The following is a 23,465-nucleotide window of genomic DNA, read 5'->3' as shown; positions in this document are numbered from 1 at the left end:
GGACCAAAGAAGAAGAGGAACTGGGCCGCTCTGTGCAAAACCAACTGAACAGATGGGGTAGGTATAACATGTTTGTTTTTTTTATGGAAAAAATAACAAGACTTTACAATCATTTTAAAGCTTTAACATACAGTATATTGAATAAAAAAAAGTGGATCATCAACAGAACAACAAACTTAAACCTGCCTGATAGCTAAACCTAAGGAAACAAAGTACAGGGGAATACCAGGAACACGCCTAGTACAGAAGATTTCTAATTATTAACTCATCTCTAGTCATAACGAAAGTGAATTTGCTACCACCAGGAGAGAAAACAACCCAAGTAGAGCAGAATCAGATGCCATCGTCCAGGATTTCGAGGATAAAGATATAAATAACACTTTTACTGTAGACAACTCAGAAGTGGAAGAATTGCGGAATACAAACATCCCAATCTGCTCTGTTATACCTATATGTCCTCATCATACAGGGAGTGCCTAAGGGTGACAACCAAAACAAAGGAACTTATGACACAGGAGTGACAGGTGAATTGAAAATTCCTTAATGGTAAGTTCATTATTTTCTATTAAATAAAGTCCCATAATGTAAGTATCTCTGAACCATGGAACATATTGTATAAGACATGCTGGTAGGTTAATTGGATCCTGTCTAAATTGTCCCTAGTATGTATGAATGTGAGTTAGGGACCTTAGATTGTAAGCTCCTTGAGGGTAGGGACTGATGTGAATGTACAATGTATATGTAAAGCGCTGCGTAAATTGACGGCGCTATATAAGTACCTGAAATAAATAAATACAAATAAAATTATCATACAGGATTTATATTTCGCCAACAGTTTGTGCAGCACTTTATAATATAAATGGGGATAATACAATTACAATACAGTTCAGAACATAAGGAATAGAAGGGGCTTGCTCATGGAGCTTCTAAAGGAAGGTGGATGAATTTCTCTTCTATCGCTCTTCCGTTTTTTTTTCGTGCCTGCTTTTGTGCCTCCCCCTCCCCTCCCCTATTTCCAGTATAGAAAGCAAGCAAAGGGATATCTTTCAATGAGGACACAGATAGAAATAAAGAAGCTATAACCCCTCCTCACCCCAATAAACCTGCACCCTAATGCTGCGTACACACACTCGGACATTCCAACAACAAAATCCTGGATTTTTTTCCGACAGATGTTGGCTCAAACTTGTCTTGCATACCCCCGGTCTCACAAATGTTGTTGAAAATTCCGAATGTCAAGAACGCGGTGATGTACAACATGTACGACCAGCCAAGCAAAATTAAGTTCAATAGCCAGTGCAGCTCTTCTGCTTGATTCCGAGCATGTGTGGAATTTTGTGCATCAGAATTGTCCACACACGCTCGGAATTTCCGACAACGGATTTTGTTGTCGGAAAATTTGAGATCCAGCTCTCAAATTTTTGTTGTTGGAAATTCCAACAAGAGATGTCCAATGGAGCCTACACACTGTTGGAATTTCTGACAACAAACTCCCATCGAACATTTGTTGTCGGAAATTCCGAGCGTGTGTACGCGGCATTAGAGGCCTATATGTATTTAATACTTACCTATTTTCAGATACCTTTAGTTCTGTCATATGTAGAGTTGCCACCTGGGCTGAAGCCAGCCTTTTTCTTTTCCCAAAAATTTTGCAACCTTAGTCAAATTGCACACAGGGAGTTATTTACGAAAGGCAAATCCACTTTGCACTGCAAGTGCACATGAAAGTGCACTGAAAGTACACTTGGAAGTGCAGTCGCTTTAAATCTAAGGGGTAGATCTGAAATGAGGGCAAGCTAAAATGCTGTTTTTTATTGCATGTCACCCTCGGATCTGCAGCAACTGCACTTCCAAGTGCACTTTCAGTGCACTTTCAAGTGCACTTGCAGTGCAAAGTGGATTTGCCTTTAGTAAATAACCCCCACAGTGTCTTCTTCTTTCTTCTCCTCTTCTGTAGAGCTAAGAAGTGGTCAATGATGCAGAGATCATAATGACATCAGCAACTTTCTCTGGGGGGGAGGGGGTCCTTGATGCTCTATGCGGAAAGTGAGGATTGAATGAAAGTGGTTTGAATGAATTGGAGTGTCGTTCAACCCAGAAGACCAGTGCTGGATCACTGAATGCTGAGTCTGCAGGGGATGGCACTAGAAAGGGGCGGCCTGGCTGCTGATCATGAAAAAACAAAATAAAAAAACTGCCTTTACTGTACCTTATTGGTATGTACTACAAATTATGAATGCAAGCACATACTCTGGTCTTTGGTAAATTTTTCATGTTCAGTATTCATGTTGTTTGGCAGGCATTATATCCATGCTTCCGTCATATGCCGCCATGTGACATCCTTGATTTTGAGTGGACATATCTGTAACATGGCTGCAGCTGCAGGCTTCATTCAGATATCATTTTTTTCAGCAGGCAATTCCCTGCAAATTAAAAGCCCTCATAGTGGCTATTTAGCCACTTGATTGCTTTTACAGGTAGTGGGAGGTGACTCACTCACCCTACTGCCTCTCTCCGGTGCTTTTCCTGGCTCACCCGTGCGAGCCAAAGAATGAAACTGCCTGTGGCGGTGGTTTACTATAGAGCTGACCATGGACCAGATGGATCCTGGCCATCTCTATGACCTTCGGAGGCCAGAAGCATCACTTCCAAACAGGGGCAGCCCATCCATTGAGGGCGCACAGGCGCCACCACCCCTATCCCTTCTGTTGCCCCCCTATTCATACGCCCGGCCCCTTTCAAGACGCCAGGCGCATGATTTACAATTGCGGAGATGGGCGGGGGGATGTTTTTTTGAAGCACCGATTAGAGCAAGAGGCTCTAATAGGTTTCAAAAGGGGTGGGCTCGGGGCACAGAGAGTGCGCTCCCAGCCCACCCAGGTGTGTTACAACAGCGAATGAATATTCACTGTTGTAACACTGATCCTCCTCCTGGCCAATCAGGTAGCAGGTTTTGACACCCGTCACGTGACTGGCTGAAAGGACAGGCAATCGTATTGGATCAATCCTATCTGTCCGCTCACAAAAAAAAAATGAAAGGAAAGTGTAAAAAAAATAAAATAAAATAAACAATAAAAAAAGAAAATTGTAAACCACCTCTATCCCCGCACGCAGAAGCAAACATATACGTAGGTTGCCCCCATATATGTAAACGATGTTCAAACTACACATGTAAGGTATCGCTGCGAATGTTAGAGTGAGAGCAATAATTCTAGCACAAGATCTCCTCTGTAGCTCTAAACAGGTAACCTGTAAACATTTTTAAAGTGTCACCCATGGAGATTTTTAAGTACCAAGGTTTGGCGCCATTCCACAAGTGTGTGCAATTTTAAAGCGTGACATTTTATCTAATTACTCGTAACATCATCTTTCACATATTACAAAAAAATTGGGCTAAGTTTAGTGTTTTTTGTTTTTTTATTCATGAAAATGTTTTTTTTCCCAAAAAATTGCGTTAGAAAAGTGCAATGACTACCATTTTATTCCTTAGGGTCTCTGCTTAAAAAAATATATAATTTTTGGGGGTTCTGAGCAATTTTCTACCCCAAAAAATTATGAGTTTTACATGTAGGAGAAGAATGCCAGAATTGGCCCAGTATGGAAGTGGTTAACTAACAGGAACATCAGCTTCTATAATCCTAAGGATGTCAAGTGTATCCTATTGACAGATTTTTGTTTGTTTTATGCATGTGAGTCAGCAGGTCAGTATTATAAGGATATTCAGATCTCAAAGACTGTTTTCATCCCTTTTTATATTTTCTCCCCACAGGTTATCTAGAAACTGGGAAAATGAATAACAGCAATGTGAAAGTAGCTGTGAGGGTCCGTCCTCTGAATCAGAGGGAGGAAGGACTAAACTCAGAGTGTGTTGTTCGGGTCAGTGGAAACCAGATTACCCTTTTGCCACCCATTTCCTGCAAGGAAAAAGCCAGAAAAGAACCTCATACCTTCACATATGACAACTGTTTCTGGACAGACGATAGACATGATACTGGGCAGGAAGATGTTTTTGAACATCTCGGAGATGGAGTTCTTGAGAACATATGGCTTGGTTACAATGTGTGTATGTTTGCTTATGGCCAAACAGGATCAGGAAAAACATTTTCAATGATGGGGACAGAAGACCAACCTGGTATCGTGCCAAAAATATGCTCTGCTTTATTTAATAAAGAGTCCAATGACTTGGAAACCATCAGGATTGAGGCCTCCTATTTTGAGATATATAATGAAAAGGTGAGAGATCTCCTAAGGTCAGAAGAAAAGCAAGGGAAACTAAGAGTTAGAGAAGACCGACTACTCGGTCCATATGTTGAAGAGTTATCTTGTCATGCTGTTCAAAGTTATGAAGAGATTAAATTGATGCTGGACCAAGGTAACAAACAGAGGGCCATTGCAGAAACCAAGATGAACGAGCAGAGCAGTCGATCTCATTCCATACTAACACTGACTGTTACACAAATATGTAATGATCCACAGTCTGGAGCCTCCAGAGAGTTGGTGAGTAAGGTCAGCCTGGTAGATCTGGCGGGAAGTGAGAGGTCCTACAAATCTGGAGCCAAAGGCAGTCAGCTTAAAGAATGTTGTAATATCAACAAATCCCTCTTAACTCTCGGTCTAGTCATAAATTCATTGGCTAAAATCTCAGAAAATAAAATGAAGAGTCAACATGTGAAATATAGAAACTCTGTGCTAACATGGCTGCTAAAGAACAATCTTGGAGGAAACAGCAAGACGATTATGTTGGCCACAGTCAGTCCTGCAGCAGATAATTATCAGGAAACGCTCTCTACCCTAAGATACGCAGAGAGCACCAAACGAATAGTCAACCAAGCCATGGTGAATAAGGATGTGAAATCCAAAGCCATAGAGAAGCTACAAGAGGAAATAAAAAAACTCAGAGAACAGCTTACAACAACAGAACACGTGAAAGAGGCAGAAGTACAAAAGTTGAAGTCACAGTTGGAGGAAAAGAAAAATCTTCTCAATGTTCTGGAAACCTCGTGGGAAGAAAAGCTGAAAAGGACAGAGGTTGCCACAAAGGAATGGCAGAAGAATTTAGAGAACATGGGTATCATTCTTAAAAAACAGAATGTCACATTTAGTAATGAATGCTATCTTATCCAACGTGATACATCATTAATTATCCATAATATAAATGATATAACCAAGATTGGCTCTGGACCTTCTCAAGACATCCAGATCTCTGGTCCTGAGGCTGAATGTGAACACTGTGTGATTAGGAAGACAGAAGGAGAGGTTTTTCTAATTGCAGTCAACAACTCAAAAATATATGTTAATGGCTGCTTATCTAAAACAAAGACCCAGCTGTGGCATGAAGATAAAATACATATAGGAACAAATGTATTTGATTTACACCAACCTAGCAGACCAAAGCCAGAACATATGAAGACAAATGTTTCATCTGAAGCTGAGGTTCAAACATATGATGAATTAAATACAGAAAATGTCAGGTCATCCATATTATCTGAAAGAGAAGGCTGGAATAGTAACATGATTGAGAATGAGAAATCCAAGACTAAATCAGCATTTTACAAGGCAACTGAAAGTTCTGCACCAACCATTCCAGCCTCTGATGATGATCTTAACTCTACTGCAAGAAAGCAAATATCTGATATGTTCACCCCAATCTCTAATGAGTCAAACAGTCAACCTATTGAAATGAAAGTTAATACCACCAAATCAGAATACTTGGAGATAGGTGATGGCACAAAAGTACAAGACTACATGGTTCCATGTTCACCGCAGTATGGTGAGGCCAGTTCTCAAACTTCTGAAATATTAAGGAACAGTAATTGCTTGCAGAAAACTATAGATCTGGAAGAGCATTCTACTTTACCAAGGTATTTTATTATTTATTTCATGACACATGTAATAGTAAATTGCAGGTGAGATATGACACATAAAGGCATACAGTATATCAGAAATTCCTTTTATTTTGGGTATCCTGTAAATACGTGTTAACCACTTCAGCCCCGGAAGGATTTACCCCCTTCCTGACCAGAGCACTTTTTACAATTCGGCACTGCGTCGCTTTAACTGCTAATTGCGCAGTCATGCAATGCTCTACCCAAAGGAAATTTGCGTCCTTTTCTTCCCACAAATAGAGCTTTCTTTTGATGGTATTTTATTACCTCTGCCGTTTTTATTTTTTGCGCTATAAACGGAAAAAGACTGAACATTTTCAAAAAAAATGATATTTTCTACTTTTTGTTATAAAAAAAATCCAATAAACTAAATTTTAGTCATACATTTAGGCCAAAATGTATTCGGCCACATGTCTTTGGTAAAAAAAATGTCAATAAGCGTATATTTATTGGTTTGCGCAAAAGTTATAGCGTCTACAACCTAGGGTACATTTTCTGGCATTTACACAGCTTTTAATTTATGACTGCCTATGTCATTTCTTGAGGTGCTAAAATGGCAGGGCAGTACAAACCCCCCCCCCAAATGACCCCATTTTGGAAAGTAGACACCCCAAGGAAATTGCTGAGAGGCATGTTGAGCCCATTGAATATTTATTTTTTTTGTCCCAAGTGATTGAATAATGACAAAAAAAAAAAAAAAAAATTTACAAAAAGTTGTCACTAAATGATATATTGCTCACACAGGCCATGGGCATATGTGGAATTGCACCCCAAAATACATTCAGCTGCTTCTCCTGAGTACGGGGATACCACATGTGTGGCACTTTTTGGGAGCCTAGCCGCGTACGGGGCCCCGAAAACCAAGCATCGCCTTCAGGATTTCTAAGGGCATAAATTTTTGATTTCACGTCTCACTACCTATCACAGTTTTGAAGGCCATAAAATGCCAAGATGGCACAAACCCCCCCCAAATGACCACATTTTGGAAAGTAGACACCCCAAGCTATTTGCTGAGAGGCATGGTGAGTATTTTGCAGCTCTCATTTGTTTTTGAAAATGAAGAAAGACCAGAAAAAAATTTTTTTTTTTCTTTTTTCAATTTTCAAAACTTTGTGACAAAAAGTGAGGTCTGCAAAATACTCACTATACCTCTCAGCAAATAGCTTGGGGTGTCTACTTTCCAAAATGGGGTCATTTGAGGGGGTTTTGTGCCACCTGGGCATTCCATGGCCTCCGAAACTGTGATAGGCAGTGAAGAGTGAAATCAAAAATTTACGGCCTTAGAAAGCCTGAAGGCGGTGCTTGGTTTTCGGGGTCCCGTGCGCGGCTAGGCTCCCAAAAAGTCCCACACATGTGGTATCCCCGTACTCAGGAGAAGCAACAGAATTTATTTTGGGGTGTAATTCCACATATGCCCATGGCATGTTTGAGCAATATAACATTTAGTGACAACTTTGTGCAAAAAAAAAAAAAATTTGTCTCTTTCCCGCAACTTGTGTCACAATATAAAATATTCCATGGACTCGACATGCCTCTCAGCAAATAGCTTGGGGTGTCTACTTTCCAAAATGGGTTCATTTGGGGGGGTTTGAACTGTCCTGGCATTTTATGCACAACATTTAAAAGCTTATGTCACACATCACCCACTCTTCTAACCACTTAAAGACAAAGCCCTTTCTGACACTTTTTGATTACATGAAAAAATTTTTTTTTTTTTTGCAAGAAAATTACTTTGAACCCCCAAACATTATATATTATTTTAAAGCAAATGCCCTACAGATTAAAATGGTGGGTATTTCATTTTTTTTTTTTCACACAGTAATTGCGCAGCGATTTTCAAACGCATTTTTTGTGGAAAAAACACACTTTTTTAAATTTTAAGGCACTAAAACACACTATATTGCCCAAATGTTTGATGTAATAAAAAAGATGATCTTAGGCCGAGTACATGGATACCAAACATGACATGCTTTAAAATTGCGCACAAACGTGCAGTGGCAACAAAATTAATACATTTTTAAAAGCCTTTACAGGTTACCACTTTAGATTTACAGAGGAGGTCTACTGCTAAAATTACTGCCCTCGATCTGACCTTCGCGGTGATACCTCACATGCATGGTGCAATTGCTGTTTACATTTGACGCCAGACCGACGCTTGCGTTCGCCTTAGCGCGAGAGCAGGGGGGACAGGGGTGCTTTTTATTTATTTTTTTTTTTCTTTATTATTTTTTTGCTTTTTTATCTTATTTTTAAACTGTTCCTTTCATTTTTTTTTTAAATCATTTTTATTGTTATCTCAGGGAATGTAAATATCCCCTATGATAGCAATAGGTAGTGACAGGTACTCTTTTTTGAAAAAAATTGGGGTCTATTAGACCCTAGATCTCTCCTCTGCCCTCAAAGCATCTGACCACACCAAGATCGGTGTGATAAAATGCTTCCCCAATTTCCCAATGGCGCTGTTTACATCCGGCGAAATCTAAGTCATAAAATGCTCGTAGCTTCCGGTTTCTTAGGCCATAGAGATGTTTGGAGCCACTCTGGTCTCTGATCAGCTCTATGGTCAGCTGGCTGAATCACCGGCTGCATTCTCAGATTCCCTGTTGAGACAGGAGAGCCAGAGAAAAACACGGAAGACGGTGGGGGGGGCATTCCCTCCCACGGCTTGTAAAAGCAGACTAGAGGCTAATTAGCCGCTAGGATTGCTTTTACATGAAAGCCGACCGCTGGCTAAAAAGAATGATACCAAGATGATACCTAAACCTGCAGGCATCATTCTGGTATAACCACTCAAAGTCGTGAATGGCGTACCTGAAGACAAAAAAATGGTTAACAATAAAGCACAGTAAACGGTAAAGTATAAAAAATTGCATACCTGAAAAACAAACATGATAAAACATAATAACAATAAAACATTGCAGAATAGAATACAGTAAAAAAGAGCAGAACAATAGAGAGAGAATAGAGAGAGAGAGAGAGAACAATGAAACGACAACTATTTTTTTTTATTTTTGTTTGTGTTTTTTTTTTTTTTTAACACTTTTTTTTTGTAACTGTAACATTTATAACTGTAACCGGTTCCAGGTTCGGGTCTCTCAAAATGCGATGGCATCTTGGGAGACCCTGTGAAAGTGCGCCTAGTCTTTGCAATGCTGTGCCCTACGCTAATACTCAACTAGTGCATGGTAGCGTTCAAAACATTCACCAATGCAAAGACCAGGATTGTCAGGACAGGAGGGACAATAATAGCGGGAGTCACGCCTATATCCGCGCTTGCTGGAGACACGACATCTTTTTTGGGGGGGTTCGTTGGGTAGGGGTACTCGGGAGGACATATAAATGTCTCTCATGCAGCCGACTGCATTTGGTTGGGGATGTGAATGGGGGAAGTACGGGCGCTGCAGAAGCGGTGGGTTCCCAATTATTAGGATTGGCGAATGCAGCAGGAAGGGCACTATGGGCACGACGGGCCAGTGTTTGTCTTCTTGGTGGCAGCGGGACACTACTTGTGCTTGCCACCTCACCAGCTTGAACTGCACTTATGGGACTCGCCACGTCACCAAGTGTTACTGCAGTGCTGGTATGACTACGACCGGGGTGTACTAGGCCGCTGGTGCTTGCCAGTTCACCAAAACGCTACAAAAAAAAGTGACAGTGATCGATCGATACTGCACTTGGGTGGGCTGGGCTGGGCCGGGCGGAGGGGCAAAACGCAGGTGCTAGCAGGTATCTGGGCTGATCCTGCTAACACTGCGTTTTTGGGAACCCTAAACTGCTGGGGACGCTAGTATAGATCTGATCAGATCAGATATTGATCCGTTCAGATACTATACCACTAAGGGAGGTGTACGGTGCGTGCGTGGGTGTTAGCGCTACTGGCACTAATCTGACGCTGCCTGGGGCTGGTTCTTGCCAGTTCACCAAAATGCTACCAAAAAAACTGTTAGCGATCGCAGGGATCAGGCCTGACTCTGCGAACGCTGCAGTTATGCGTTTAGTGTTTTGTAAGTGACAGTGATCGATCGATACTGCACTTGGGTGGGCTGGGCTGGGCCGGGCGGAGGGGCAAAACGCAGGTGCTAGCGGGTATCTGGGCTGATCCCGCTAACACTGCGTTTTTGGGAACCCTAAACTGCTGGGGACGCTAGTATAGATCTGATCGGATCAGATATTGATGCGTTCAGATACTATACCACTAAGGGAGGTGTACGGTGCGTGTACGGTGCGTGCGTGGGTGTTCGCGGTACTGGAGCTAATCTGACGCTGCCTGGGGCGACGCATATCACCGCCGGGCGATCAGGGGGCTAAACCTTTATTCGGTAATAAACGGCGGGTGCCCTGACACTATAAAAAATAAACAAACTAACCAGCGTCACCCGTAAAGGTTATACGGTGATCAGTGGTGAAAGGGTTAACTAGGGGGCAATCAAGGGGTTAAAACATTTATTAGGTAGTATATGGGGGTCCCTGTCGCTATAAAACGCTGACAGCGAACCTAAATATTTACGTTCCTAACTAGCGCCACCAATGACACTAATACAGCGATCAGAAAAATGATCGCTTAGCGACACTGGTGACAGGGGGTGATCAAGGGGTTAAAACTTTATTAGGGGGGGTAAGGGGGGTACCCTAGACCTAAAGGGGGGTAATACTCACTGCCCTACCACTGCTAACTGTCACAAACTGACACTATGCAGTAATCAGGAAAAAAAAAAAAAAAAAACCTGCTTGGTGTCAGTTTGTGACAGGGGGGGTGATTGGGGGGGGATCGGGGGGCGATCGGGGGGGGGATCGGGGGTGTAAAGTATGCCTGGCATGTTCTACTGTGTTGTGTGTGAGTGTTGGTGCACTTACATGTCATCTCCCCTCGGCGCTGGAACGGAAACTGGCCAGACCGAGGAGAGATGACATCACATCCTCTGCCTCTGTGTACTATACAGAGGCAAGGGATGTTTCTCATTGGCTGGGAGCGATCGCGAGGGGGGGGCCACGATCGGATGGCCTCCCCCTCGTCTCTCAACTCTCCCAGCCAAATGCCGACCGCAGCTGGCCCCGGGGGGGGGTCCGATCGGACCCCCCGCCCGCGGGAAGGCAATCACGTACCAGGTACGTGATTTTGCCTGCCCGTGCCGCTCTGCTCACGTATATAGGCGTGAGGCGGTCGGCAAGTGGTTAATTGTTACTAAATTATGCTGTAACTCGGTCAGGTCTTTGCAGCTGGGCACGCATGTTGAAAATGTTTCTTAAACTCCAGTGTTCTAATAGTTTAACTTTAAGATATTTTTATGTATGGATGCCATGCAAAACATGAAAAAAGTTGAATACACAAAATTATGGATTGAAAAATGCAAATGAGTGCCAAAACTATCATAATAGTAGCCAATTGGGTTGCTCTGGGGACAATGAGAGCTTGGCTATCTCTGACAAAGCCAAGGTTTTAACTTGATTTTTTATTATTATGAATTCCTGTAGGAAGGCCTTGTAATGGAACATCCCACACTCCGATTGAGTACTTCCGTCATATACCATAGTTTAAGCACCAAAAGTTGGAAGCATAATGCCAGCAGAGCCAGTAAGAGAATCACATTGGAGTGGGAGTCTTTCAGGGTCTGCAGTCTCTGTTCTCACTGGCTAAGATATTCTGACTCTCTGCATTACACCCACTGCAATGTACTCTCATTCTGAGCTCCACTCTCGTAACTAACCTGTTGTAACACTTATAACCAATGTAATAGAGGCTTTGGCATTGATCTCCAATGAAACAAGAATATTCACACTAATCATCAGTATAATAGGAGTATTTTCACTGATCACTAAGGTAATAGTGGCACTAACACTGACCATCAAGACAATGGGGTTCATAGCACTCACAATTAATTTAACAAGGGAATTCGCACTGACCACCAATGTAATGACTACATTGACACTGATCACCAAAGCAATGTTCTTCGATAAATTATATTGTTGTTATTTTTTTAATAGAATCAAATCAAAGAATGAGCTTGTGTGGCAAAATTATGACTAATTGACCATCAACATGAGATACAATTTATTAATTCTTATAACATGTGTAATATATATGAGGATGACCGTTCATGGCAGATCCCTCAATAACAAAAAGATTGTATTTTGAATTTAATTTGCTGGGTGATTGGGAGCCAGTGTAGGGATTGGAGGAGAGGGTCAGTCTATCATGAATGCTGCTGCCAGACTTATCCACCTTACCAAGTCAGGGATCAATGTAGTGGAACAGCAAGCAGGATCTGGAGCCAGAAGGGATGTCAAAGCAAGTCTTGAACAGGATCGCAGGAGATAGTTTCTGTGATGTTGACCAAGGCGAAGGCCGAGATCCTCTCGACTGGATGGCTAAGTAGGCAGGACTGACGAGCAGGATATCATCAACTGTGGAGAGATAGGAGCTGGCAATTAGCGTAACGTTGGAAATGGCTACAGTGGGCCCCCTGTATGGGTCCCGTATGGACAAGAAGTATGTTGGTGTAGCTGATCCCTCTCCCCCCTTTGGGGAGGGACTCTCAGCTTGGAATGGTAGTGTCCAGATACAGATTGAAGTGAGATGGGAAGGGGGGATGGAAGTAGTAGGATTGTATGTAGTGAAGGAGGGTGGGGGGGGAGGGGGGATACAAGGGTGGGTGGTGTGTGTGGACTTTTTTTTTGTTTGTTTGTTTATTTATTTATTTATTTATTTATTTTTTATTGTTTCTTTCCTTTTTTTTTTTTTTCTCTCACTCTTTCTCCTCCTCCTCGTCATCTACCCCTCTTGGCCCCCTCTCTCTCATCCTCTCCAACCCTTCGGGATCTCTGCTATGCCCCAAAAAATTCTTACTCTCTATTTGTATTCTTGTCTTCTTTTGATGCAAGATGAAAAGTGAAATCAAAGTGATGTCATGGAATGTCAGAGGATTGGGGGATGGTAGAAAGAGACGTGCTGTAAAAGAACTAATTGAATTCTACAATCCCGCAATAGTCTGCCTACAGGAGACAAATAAGGGGAATGAAGATGACAAAATGTTTTGTACATTTAAATATAAATATGAATTTCATGCTACATATTCTATATACTCCCGTGGTGTGAGTATTTTGATTTCGAACGCTATTAGGTTTACCTGTAAGCAGTGTATTAAAGATCCGGCTGGTCGATATTTGATGCTATTATGCTCCATAAATGATAGAAAAATCCTCTTGGTGAATGTGTATATTCCCCCTCCATATAAAGACGACGTTTTAAAAAAGGTTTTTGAAAAAATGGCACAACTGCCTGATGTTCCAACAGTGATAATTGGGGACTTTAATAATGTACTAAATGAAGAGTTGGACAGGCAAAGTAACAAAAAGAGTAATGGGAGGGGAAAGGTCACAAGATGGGCCAGCCAGATACAAGAGATGGGTCTATCAGATATATGGAGAGTAAGATTCCCGGTTAGTAAAGAATACTCATGCTATTCAAGTACTTATGGATCACTATCCAGAATTGACATGTCCTTGGGAAATGGTCATTTTCTCCCATTAGTAAAAATAATTCAGTACGAAGCACGGGGAATCTCGGATCACTCTCCATTAACTGTGACTTTGGAGTGGACAGAACACCTGATTCGGCCAATGTGGAAAGTCAATCCACAGTGGCTATCCTTGATCCCAGAGAGTAGTCAAATAAAACAACTGCTAATGGGCTTTTTTGGAGATAATTTCTAAAATTAAATTGGCCGAATCAGGTGTTCTGTCCACTCCAAAGTCACAGTTAATCCCCTTTCTGTCTTCAATAGCAGCTATAGTGGATGGGCCTTCCTGGTTCCGTGTTATCATTGCTAACATATGACCCACCTGTTCCCCCATTTCGTAGTGCTTTTGGTTCTGCAAGAATCTATTATTCTCTGCCTTGGTTAAAACCAGATTTTTATATAGATTCTGCGCGTCCTGCCATGCTCCAAATTTCTCCCTATTGGGATCTGATGTGTATTCTTGTTCTGTTTGCTTAACTCTCTGGGTTAACTCTTCCTCCCGCTGTCTTGTGGCTAATTTAATTTTAGATATTTCTAAAATTAAATTAGCCGAATCAGGTGTTCTGTCCACTCCAAAGTCACAGTTAATCCCCTTTCTGTCTTCAACAGGTGGGTCATATGTTAGCAATGATAACACGGAACCAGGAAGGCCCATCCACTATAGCAGCTATTGAAGACAGAAAGGGGATTAACTGTGACAGGTGGGTCATATGTTAGCAATGATAACACGGAACCAGGAAGGCCCATTCACTATAGCTGCTATTGAAGACAGAAAGGGGACAGTAAAGTATGATACAGAGGGCATCCAAAAGATATTTGTAGATTTCTATTCACAGTTGTATGAATCTGAACACTTAAATGTAAAGGAAAAGACTGAACAATTCTTAGATAATCTAACTATGCCCAAGCCGATAGAAAGGGAATCCTTGGATATTCCTATAACAATGGCAGAGCTGGAGGAAGCGGTGGGACAAATTCAAAACAACAAAGCTCCAGGGATGGATGGACTCCCTGTGGAGATATATAAACTATACGGTCAGATCCTGATCCCAGAACTCCTCGAAGTACTCAATGAAGCATATGTCACACGGGAACTCCCTAAATCGATGATGGAAACAATAATAATCATAATTCTAAAACCGAATAAAAGATCCACTAAAGCCCGGTTCTTATCGCCCAATATCTCTCCTTACATCTGATGTTAAAATACTAGCTAAGGTCTTGGCAAATAGGTTATCCAGACATATTGATACTTTGATCCATAGGGACCAAACAGGTTTCACCCCCTCCAGATCAGCAGCAACAAATATTCGCAGGCTCTTTTTGAATCTGCAATTGCCAATGGACAACGGGGGAGCTGGTGCCATTCTGTCATTGGATGCCCAGAAGGCATTTGACATGGTAGAATGGGAGTATCTATGGATGGTATTGATTGCCTTTGGTATAGGTCCAGGCTTTATAACCTGGCTAAAATTATTATATAAAGACCCTAGGGCAAGGCTGCGTATCAATGGCACTATGTCACCAGCTTTCCCGTTATCCCGGGGAACTAGACAAGGCTGCCCTCTATCCCCGTTGCTGTTTGCATTGGCGGTGGAACCATTGTCCGCCGCAATTAGACAGTCTTCGGGGATAGAGGGATTCCGACGTGCAGGAAGAGAGGACAAAATATCCTTATATGCAGATGATGCCTTAATCTTTCTGAGCGACCCCACAAAATCCTTAGAGGAACTCATGACACTTGTATCTGCATTTGGACAGTTTTCTGGGTTTCGCATCAACTGGGAGAAGTCGGTATTGATGCCACTATATAAAGCCAAAATTTCATTACCAGACTGTGCAAAACAAATTCAAATAAAACATAAAATTAAGTTTTTAGGGATCCAGGTAACTCGAAAAGTGGGAGACTATGTGGACCTTAACCTTAGACCACTATTGACTAGGCTTAAAGATAAATGTCGGACCTGGTGCAAACTCCCATTAACTGTGATTGGCAGAGCCAATCTTATAAAGATGATTTGGGCCTCACAATTATTGTACATTTTTCATAACTGCCCGATGTGGATAGCCACATTTGGTAGATTGGATAGAATCGCTCTTTCGCGAACTCATTTGGAAGAAAAAATATGCACGTATTAAATTAACAACCTTAATGCTGGCTAAAGATGAGGGGGGACTCTCTATCCCACATCCAAAAAATTATTTTTTGGCTTCACAAACCCAGCAATTTTTTGGCTGGACAGAGGTAGATGAGAATGATCCCATACAGGGGTTATTACTTCCACTGGGTAAGGGATATTCAATGATGTCCCTACTAGAGACAAAAACCTTTCAAAAAGATAAGAAATTCATGACAGGTGAGCTATTCAGTAAGGTATGGCGAGAAATAAAAAAGATTACTAGCATTACAGGTTATACTTCCTATACACCAATATGGAATAACGCAAACTATGAGGAAGTGCAGAGATTGGAGGGATTTGGGCTTTGGCAAACTCAGGGGCTGAGATATGTGGAACAACTGTTTTGGAACGATAAGATAAAATCATTTGCGCAAATATCTGAGGAATTCGGGATTCCAAGACAGAGGTTCTTTCAGTATCTCCAGCTTAGACATGCTTTTCATGTCTAGGCCCGTACATCTGTATTTAAGCTTAATGTCTCTAAAATAACAATATTGTTGAAGAAAAGGGATCAAAAGAAGGAACTTATCTCTGAAATATATGAGATATTGCAGTGTAAATTTAAGGAAACGGTAGTGGTGCCGGCTAGGTCGCAGTGGGAACGAGACCTGGGAGCACTGACTGACGCTCAGTGGTCGGAGGTCTTGTCTGTGATCCCAAAGGTATCTCTGTCAGCTACTCAAAAAATTAACACAACTTTTTATTACACATAGATCATACTATACCCCCGAAAAACTATTTAAATGGAAACGCAGGGAATCCCCCTTATGCCCCTGATGCAGTGGTGCACCGGCTAATCTAATACACATGTTGTGGAAATGCCCCAAACTCCATCGTTACTGGCAGGATATAATTAAAAACATAAATAGCGCATTAGGTATAGAAATTTCACTAGACCCAAATCTATGTTTATTAAATATAGTGGAGGAACCAAATATTTCAAAACATACCCATACCGCAATGACGAGAGGCTTGTTTCAGGCACGAAAGCTAATCGCTCAGAAGTGGATATCTATATACCCCCCAACGGTCAAAGAATGGAGAACACAAATAAAAGAAACCATAATAAAGGAGGAATTTATTTATACACATAGAGGGAGCCAAGATAAATTTGACGCTATCTGGAAAAGCTGGGTAGAGGCCTGGGACAATGAAAATAAAAGATGAATCAATATGGGAGAGGGACAATGTTGGGTTTGGGTAGAGGATGGGAGGAGGGGGGGGCTTTTGGGGTCGAGGGGGGGGGGGAGATACAGCAGGGGGAGGAAATCTATTTTTGTTGTCGTTGGGATTTGCCCCCTTCTTTTTTTTTTGGGGGGGGGGCGGGTGAATGTTAGAAGCAAGATTATGTATCTGGAATAAAATGTATGGAGAAATGTATAACTTGTACTGCTATGAAAAGAATAAAAAAAGTACTGAATAAAAAAAAAAAAATCTTTGCCATTATGAAACTTCCCTCCAACCACTTTGCAGTTTATTTTATGTATACTGTTATTCTGTACTTGCCAAATATGCTTCAGAAATCTCCCTCCACTGAGTCTGGCTGAAGCTGCTGCCTGTTCACTTCCTGGATTTACACAGACACACGGAGCACACCTCCAGCTCTGCAGCTCTGATTGGCCCTCTTATGACACATTGTCAGAAACCATGAAATCAGGCCGAGACAGAAGTACAGTTAAATCACACTTGTTTAATAATAAAAATAAAAAGAACAAACATAATCAAAACATAGCACATAAGTTCAGTAACCGGAATGGGTAGTCAGCCAAGCCAGAAGTCAGGGATCAATGTAGTGGAACAGCAAGCAGGATCTGGAGCCAGAAGGGATGTCAAAGCAAGTCTTGAACAGGATCGCAGGAGAAAGTTTCTGTGATGTTGACCAAGGCGAAGGCCGAGATCCTCTGCACTGGATGGCTAAGTAGGCAGGACTGACGAGCAGGATATCATCAACTGTGGGGAGATAGGAGCTGGCAATTAGCGGACAGCTAAGCAGCCAGCTCAGAGAAGGAAGTGCTGAGCCCAGCCCTGACAGTACCCCCTCCTCAATGACCCCTCCCCCTCGGAGGACCACCAGGCTTGAGGGGAAAACATCTATGGTAATCACGGAGAAAGACAGGGGCATGTACATCCAAGGATCTGACCCAAGAGCGTTCCTCCGGACCGTACCCTTTCCAATGCACAATTTTTTAGTCCGCAGCCCCAAGGTATGATCGGTTCCAGCAACCATAGCCAGCGTCTGTTTTACATGGTACAGGAGTACCTGGGGGAAAGATCTGACTTGGACACCTTTCCCACCAAAAATCCTCTGGGTTACTGGGTCTTGAGGATGAATCACTGGCCAGAGCTTGCACAGTATGCAATTGAGCTACTGGCCTGTCCTGTATCCAGCATTCTTTCAGGAACGCACATTCAGTGCTGCTGGAGGCTTTGTAACCGATCACAGGGTGCGTCTGTCCACCGACTTGGTCAATCGACTGACCTTCATAAAAATGAATAAGTCTTGGATCACCTCCAGCTACCAAGCACCTGATGCTGATGTAACTGAATAATTTTTTTTGAAATCTCAGATCCCTTCAAGACTGCATATGCTGATGCTGAGTGACTATCCTGTTATGCTGAGTGATTATCCTCTTCCTCCTCAATGATCATGCTGATAGCTTGTAAGAACAGTTTTGGTTCTGGGTGCCGCCACCAGTGGCTAAGGCCCAATTTTTCAGCCCCTGTTTAACAGGGGTGTGTAATTACAATTTTTGATGCAATACTTTGCAGCAGGGCTTGTTCCTGCGCTCCAACTAGAGTATCTGTGAGGGGTTGCAGTGTTGCGGCACCAGCACCAGTGCCTAAGGCCCAATTTTTCAGCCCCTGTTATACAGGGGCATGTAATTACAATTCTTGATCTAATATTTCACAGCAGGGCCCTGTGAGGGCTTACAGTGTTGTGGCAACACCAACACCTAAGGCCACAATTTCAGCAGAGTATATAGGGCAGTCCCCTAATTTAAAACATCCAACTTACAAATGACTCCTACTTGCAAATGGAAGGAGACAACAGGAAGTGATATGAAATGTACCCCTAGGAAGGGAAATTCTCTCCTGTAACAGTTAATATGGGAAAAACGTTTCTCCTTTCCACTGATGATTATCACCAATCCTTGTTTCACAAAAGACCCCAAATTTTCTAAAAACATTTGTCATTGGGACAGAAAGTGAGGTGAAATCTTCTGAAGAGGAGCACAGACAGCAAAACAAATGTCACAGGGGTGATAACCCTTCCCTATGTTTTCCAAAAAGCTTAAAATAGATTTTTTGGCTGGAGCTAAACACGTTAAAAATGTACCCGTTCAAAATTACAAACAGATTCTACTTAACAACAAACCTACAGTCCCTGTCTTGTTTGCACCGCCTGTATACTGCTGTTCAGAGTATATAGGGCCTGGTGGCCCCACACCTTTCCTTATTTTAATTTGGGTGCGGGGTTCCCCTTAATATCCATACAAGACCCAAAGGGCCTGGTAATGGACTGGGGGGTACCCATGCCATTTGTCTCACTGATTTTCATCCATATTGACAGGACCCGACATTACATTAAAGTCGCAAGCAGTTTTAAATGACTTTTAGAGCCCTTTCACACCGAGCCGCCCATATCGGCGGCAGTAAAACGCCGCTATTTTTAGCGGCGTTTTACCGTCGGATTAGCGGAGCATTTCGGCTGCTAGCGGGGCACTTTTACCCCCCGCTAGCGGCCGAGAAAGGGTTAAAACCGCCCGCAATGCGCCGCAATAGCGGCGTTTTGCCGGCGGTATCCAGCGCTGCCCCATTGATTTCAATGGGGAGCAGCGGTGGAGGAGCGGTAAACACACTGCTCCTTCACCGCTCCAAAGAAGCTGCTGACAGGACTTTTCCTGACGTCCTGCCAGTGCAGCGCTCCGGTGTGAAAGCCCTCGGGCTTTCACACTGCAGACAATGCTGCAGCTGTTTGAGGGCAGATTGCAGGCGCTATTTTTAACGCTATAGCGCCTGCAAAATGCCCTCGGTGTGAATGGGGTCTTATTCCTTTAAAAATGTCATTTTTGTGTAGGGACTGTTCTAAACACGGGAAACACGCGCCACTTTACAGGCATACTATAGACACCCCCCAGGTACGATATTTAAAGGAATATTTCACTTTTTTTTTTTTTTTTACTTTAAGCATTATTAAAATCACTGCTCCTGAAAAAACAGCCGTTTTTAAAACTTTTTTTGCATTGATACATGTCCCCTGGGGCAGGACCCAGGTCCTCCAAACCCTTTTTAGGACAATACCATGCAAATTAGCCTTTAAAATTAGCACTTTTGATTTCAAACGTTCGAGTCCCATAGACATCAATGGGGTTCTAACGTTCGTGCAAATTTTTGGTTCGTTCGCAGGTTCTGGTGCGAATCGAACTGGGGGGTGTTCGACTTATCCCAAGTCAGGAGCGATCACGGGTGCCCGGTAGACATCGCAGGCACCGGGCACGTGCATCAACTCCGGGGTTACACTGAGGGGGTGGCGAGCGCACTCTTGCCATATCGATTTAATAAGCCGACGTACCATGACAGCGATTCACGCAGCCGTGCCAACCTGCTGCAGTACAACTGTGGTGGCTGGTCAATAAGTAGTTAAAAAAGTAACAAACTGTTATCAACACTGATAGGTTTCTGAATTCATCTGCCAATCACAAATACAAATAAATATTGTATTCTTCTATTACAGATTTGCCACAGTGCCAGATCCAAAACAGAGCACAACAGGCTCCTACATTGATAAGAGCAGAGAATTAATCAAAAATTTCAGCTTCAATGACTGCAAATTGGGTAATCAGGGCTATAATCGGGTTCTGCTGCAGCTGTTTGGTTTGGTGGGCAATGGCAAGTCAGCTTTCATCAACTCTTGTATATATGCTCTTGGAGAAAATAAACAGTTTGAAAATTGGGCAAAAGCATTAGGAGGATTTAGTGGAGAAACCCAATATAGAACTACCTATCAGCTCACAGAGACCATAACAATAGTTGATAACCGTGGAATGCTGACATTGTGTGATCGTGAGACTGTGGAGATTTATGCACAGCTCGGTAAGTACATTTTTACAACTGTGCAGTACATTTAAAGTGTATCTGAACCCAAGAATACAATGTAATATTGTGCAGATAATCAGTGCTTAGGCTTGGTGCTTGTAATAGTTTTCTTGTCAAGTATTTTTTTCCCTTTATTTTTATATGGTGATCCCACCAGTAACAAATTTCCCATCCTTAGGTGACAACGTCTACTCAATGTACTTTATCTATGGAGAAGTGTTGTCACACTTGTCTTCTCTATTGATTTGGATTAAAAACATAGCACCTATATTTTATTTTAGTGCACAAGACATTGGATTTCTGTCAGGATCAACACATATTTTTTTGTAATATAGGGGGTTATTTACCAAAGGCTAATGCATTTTGCACTACAAGTGCACTTGGAATTGCAGTCTCTGTAGATCCGAGGGGGACATGCAAGGAAAAGGTCCCTTGTGAGTTTGTAAGCAGGTTGGAAATTCCTAGTTAGCTGTTTCACAGCAGGGAGGGAAAGGGTTAACTTTTCACTTTATGGGCTGCTGCTGCTGCTCTGTGTTCACCCCTGTGGTTATAAATTAGGAGGGGGTTGTGCTCAGATCTGGATTTTCAGTTGCATTAAGCATGCCTCTCCCCAGAGCCTCCTCTCTCTTTCTCTCTTTTCCTCCTCTGGTGTCTTTTTTCACATACCTGGATTATTATTTTTATTTTTTACTTTTTGTATTTAATGTTTTTTGTAACTCATAGTGTGTTTTAATCATGTATATGTGCATGAGTGCATGCACGAGTGTGTGCACACATGTACTTATTATCACTATAATTTGTGTGAGAAATAGTGGCATACATATGGATCACCCAATATGCGGTATAGCTGATTGCCCTTTTTTGGATAATGGCCTGTAGTCAATTAAGACAATTAATGGGTGGAGCCAGTGATTCTCAGAGCTACTATTTATTTCAAAGTTTCATGTCTGTAATGTGGTTATGACTAAGGCCTTATAGGCTGAAATGCGTCAACTGTTCTCATTTGCCTTTGGTCACTGTGGCTTGTCAATAAATATTACACTTTTTAAGAGCAATCACCGGAGTGCGGATCATCTTTTCCTCATTTCCCTACTCAGCCAGCGACTGTGGATCGAGCACCCGGGATCTCTGCTTTCTATGTGATGTATGGGTAGTAGCACTGACTTTTTTGTTTATATGCCGTGCTCAGAGAGTTCCAGCCATGTGGGTGTAAGTACAGGCTGACAGCTGCTATGTAACCCAATCCTCCAGCACACCAACAACCCATAGGGGCTCTGCTCACCCCTGCTTTAGGTATCTTCTCTCCCATCTCTCCTCAGTGGAGCTCTCCTGCAGAAAGTCTGTCAACATGCCTGGGGCTGCTGAGCCCTGTAGTCCCACAAAACACAGCCTGCTGCATGGGAAAGAAACACACAGACATCCAGAAAGAAAAGGGAGAGTGTTTCTGCTCCTGATTCCAGCAAAGTTGCTACAACACTGTGTACTGCAGCTTTCCACATGTTGGGAGATTGCTGGGGCTTGCAGTCCTCCCAGAAGATGTCAGCAATTGACTTATTCCTAAGCAGGTATGCGGTGGCAGACACACGCCTGTAGTTTGGGACTAGGGATGTTAGGAAAAGACTACGCTAAAGCTTTGTTCACACGGTATGATTGTTGGCAGGGGATTGTCTGTTGACAGACTGTTGTCCTAAAATCCAACCTTTAGTACGCTCCTTTTGAGAATCGTTGTCCAACTTTCGGCCAACAAATGTTGGATGGCAGGCTAGTAAATTTTCGGCAGACAGCGGCTCCACGTCAGATTTTAGGATGGTCAGTATACAAGTCCGTCACACAAAAGTCGAAAATACAAACACGCATGCTCAGAATCAATGCTCATCAAACACAAAATTAGTAGAAGGGGCCCAAAGGGTGGCGCTCAAGAGCTGAAATTCCTCGTAGTACATCACTAAATTTGTGTTGTCGACCGACAATTTGTGTAAAGTTAGTATGCAAGACAAGGTCCTGGTACACGCCCTTTTGACAAAAATTAGACGCTCGGTTGGCCAACAATCGTACCGTGTGTATCAGGATTTAGTGTTGAACTGTTATCTTGTGTTTCTCATCATGCTGCACCATCCCAGTAAAGCTTTTGAAATGTTTCCATGCCTGGTCTGAAGTTACTTAACCACTTGCCTACTGGGCACCTATATGAAGTTTTGGATTTTTTTCACACAAATAGAGCTTTCTTTCGTGGTATTTAATAACCTCTGGGTTTTCTATTTTTTTGTTAAACAAACAAAAAAAGAACAACGATTTTGAAAAAAAAAAAAAGTTTTTCTTAGTTTCTGTTATAAAATTTAGCAAACGTAATTTTTTTTTTTCTTTACGGATGTGCTCTGATGATGCAGCACTGATGGGCACTGTTGAGCTGCACAGATCATCAGGACACTGGTGATCTGTGCCCTGATTATCAATGCAGATGTCCCCTTTCACACCAGTTACTGCCTCTCCCCTCTCCTCATGCTGTCACAGATAAAGTAATTCTTAATTATATCCAGTGTTTCCTTTCCAGGTGCTAATGCTATATCTTATTTACCATTGAACGGAGTGTTCTATATTATAGGTCTCAAACTCCATATTGCTAAACAGTCGTTTTGCACTGTACCTTCTCAAACATAGTCCGTGCCCTTACAATGGGACACTGGCTCCACCATGATATGACTTAATGCCAAAGGAGTCTCCTCCCTTCAACCCACGGTGTTGTCAGAATTGTACCACGCCTGCCACACCTTGTCAAATTTCTTCCC

The 23,465-nt window shown here is 42.4% G+C and overlaps 1 protein-coding gene across 1 annotated transcript in view; it reads left to right on the top strand.

Annotated features, from left to right (window-relative positions):
• Positions 1 to 286: 286 nt before the first annotated feature.
• Positions 287 to 23,465, top strand: part of LOC141147518 (kinesin-like protein KIF13A) — a 39,863-nt gene continuing 16,684 nt past the window's right edge. The window contains exons 1-3 of the mRNA XM_073634752.1: positions 287 to 546; positions 3,770 to 5,861; positions 20,318 to 20,676. Of these exons, the coding sequence (XP_073490853.1) occupies positions 3,790 to 5,861; positions 20,318 to 20,676 (2,431 nt within the window). The 5' untranslated portion in view covers positions 287 to 546; positions 3,770 to 3,789. The remainder of the gene's footprint in view (positions 547 to 3,769; positions 5,862 to 20,317; positions 20,677 to 23,465) is intronic.

Source organism: Aquarana catesbeiana, linkage group LG06 (assembly GCF_042186555.1).
Source record: "Aquarana catesbeiana isolate 2022-GZ linkage group LG06, ASM4218655v1, whole genome shotgun sequence".
In the NCBI taxonomy this organism is placed as follows: Eukaryota; Metazoa; Chordata; class Amphibia; order Anura; family Ranidae; genus Aquarana; species Aquarana catesbeiana.
The sequence above is the reverse complement of the archived record's forward strand: the minus strand, read 5'-3'. Positions and strand labels throughout refer to the sequence as shown.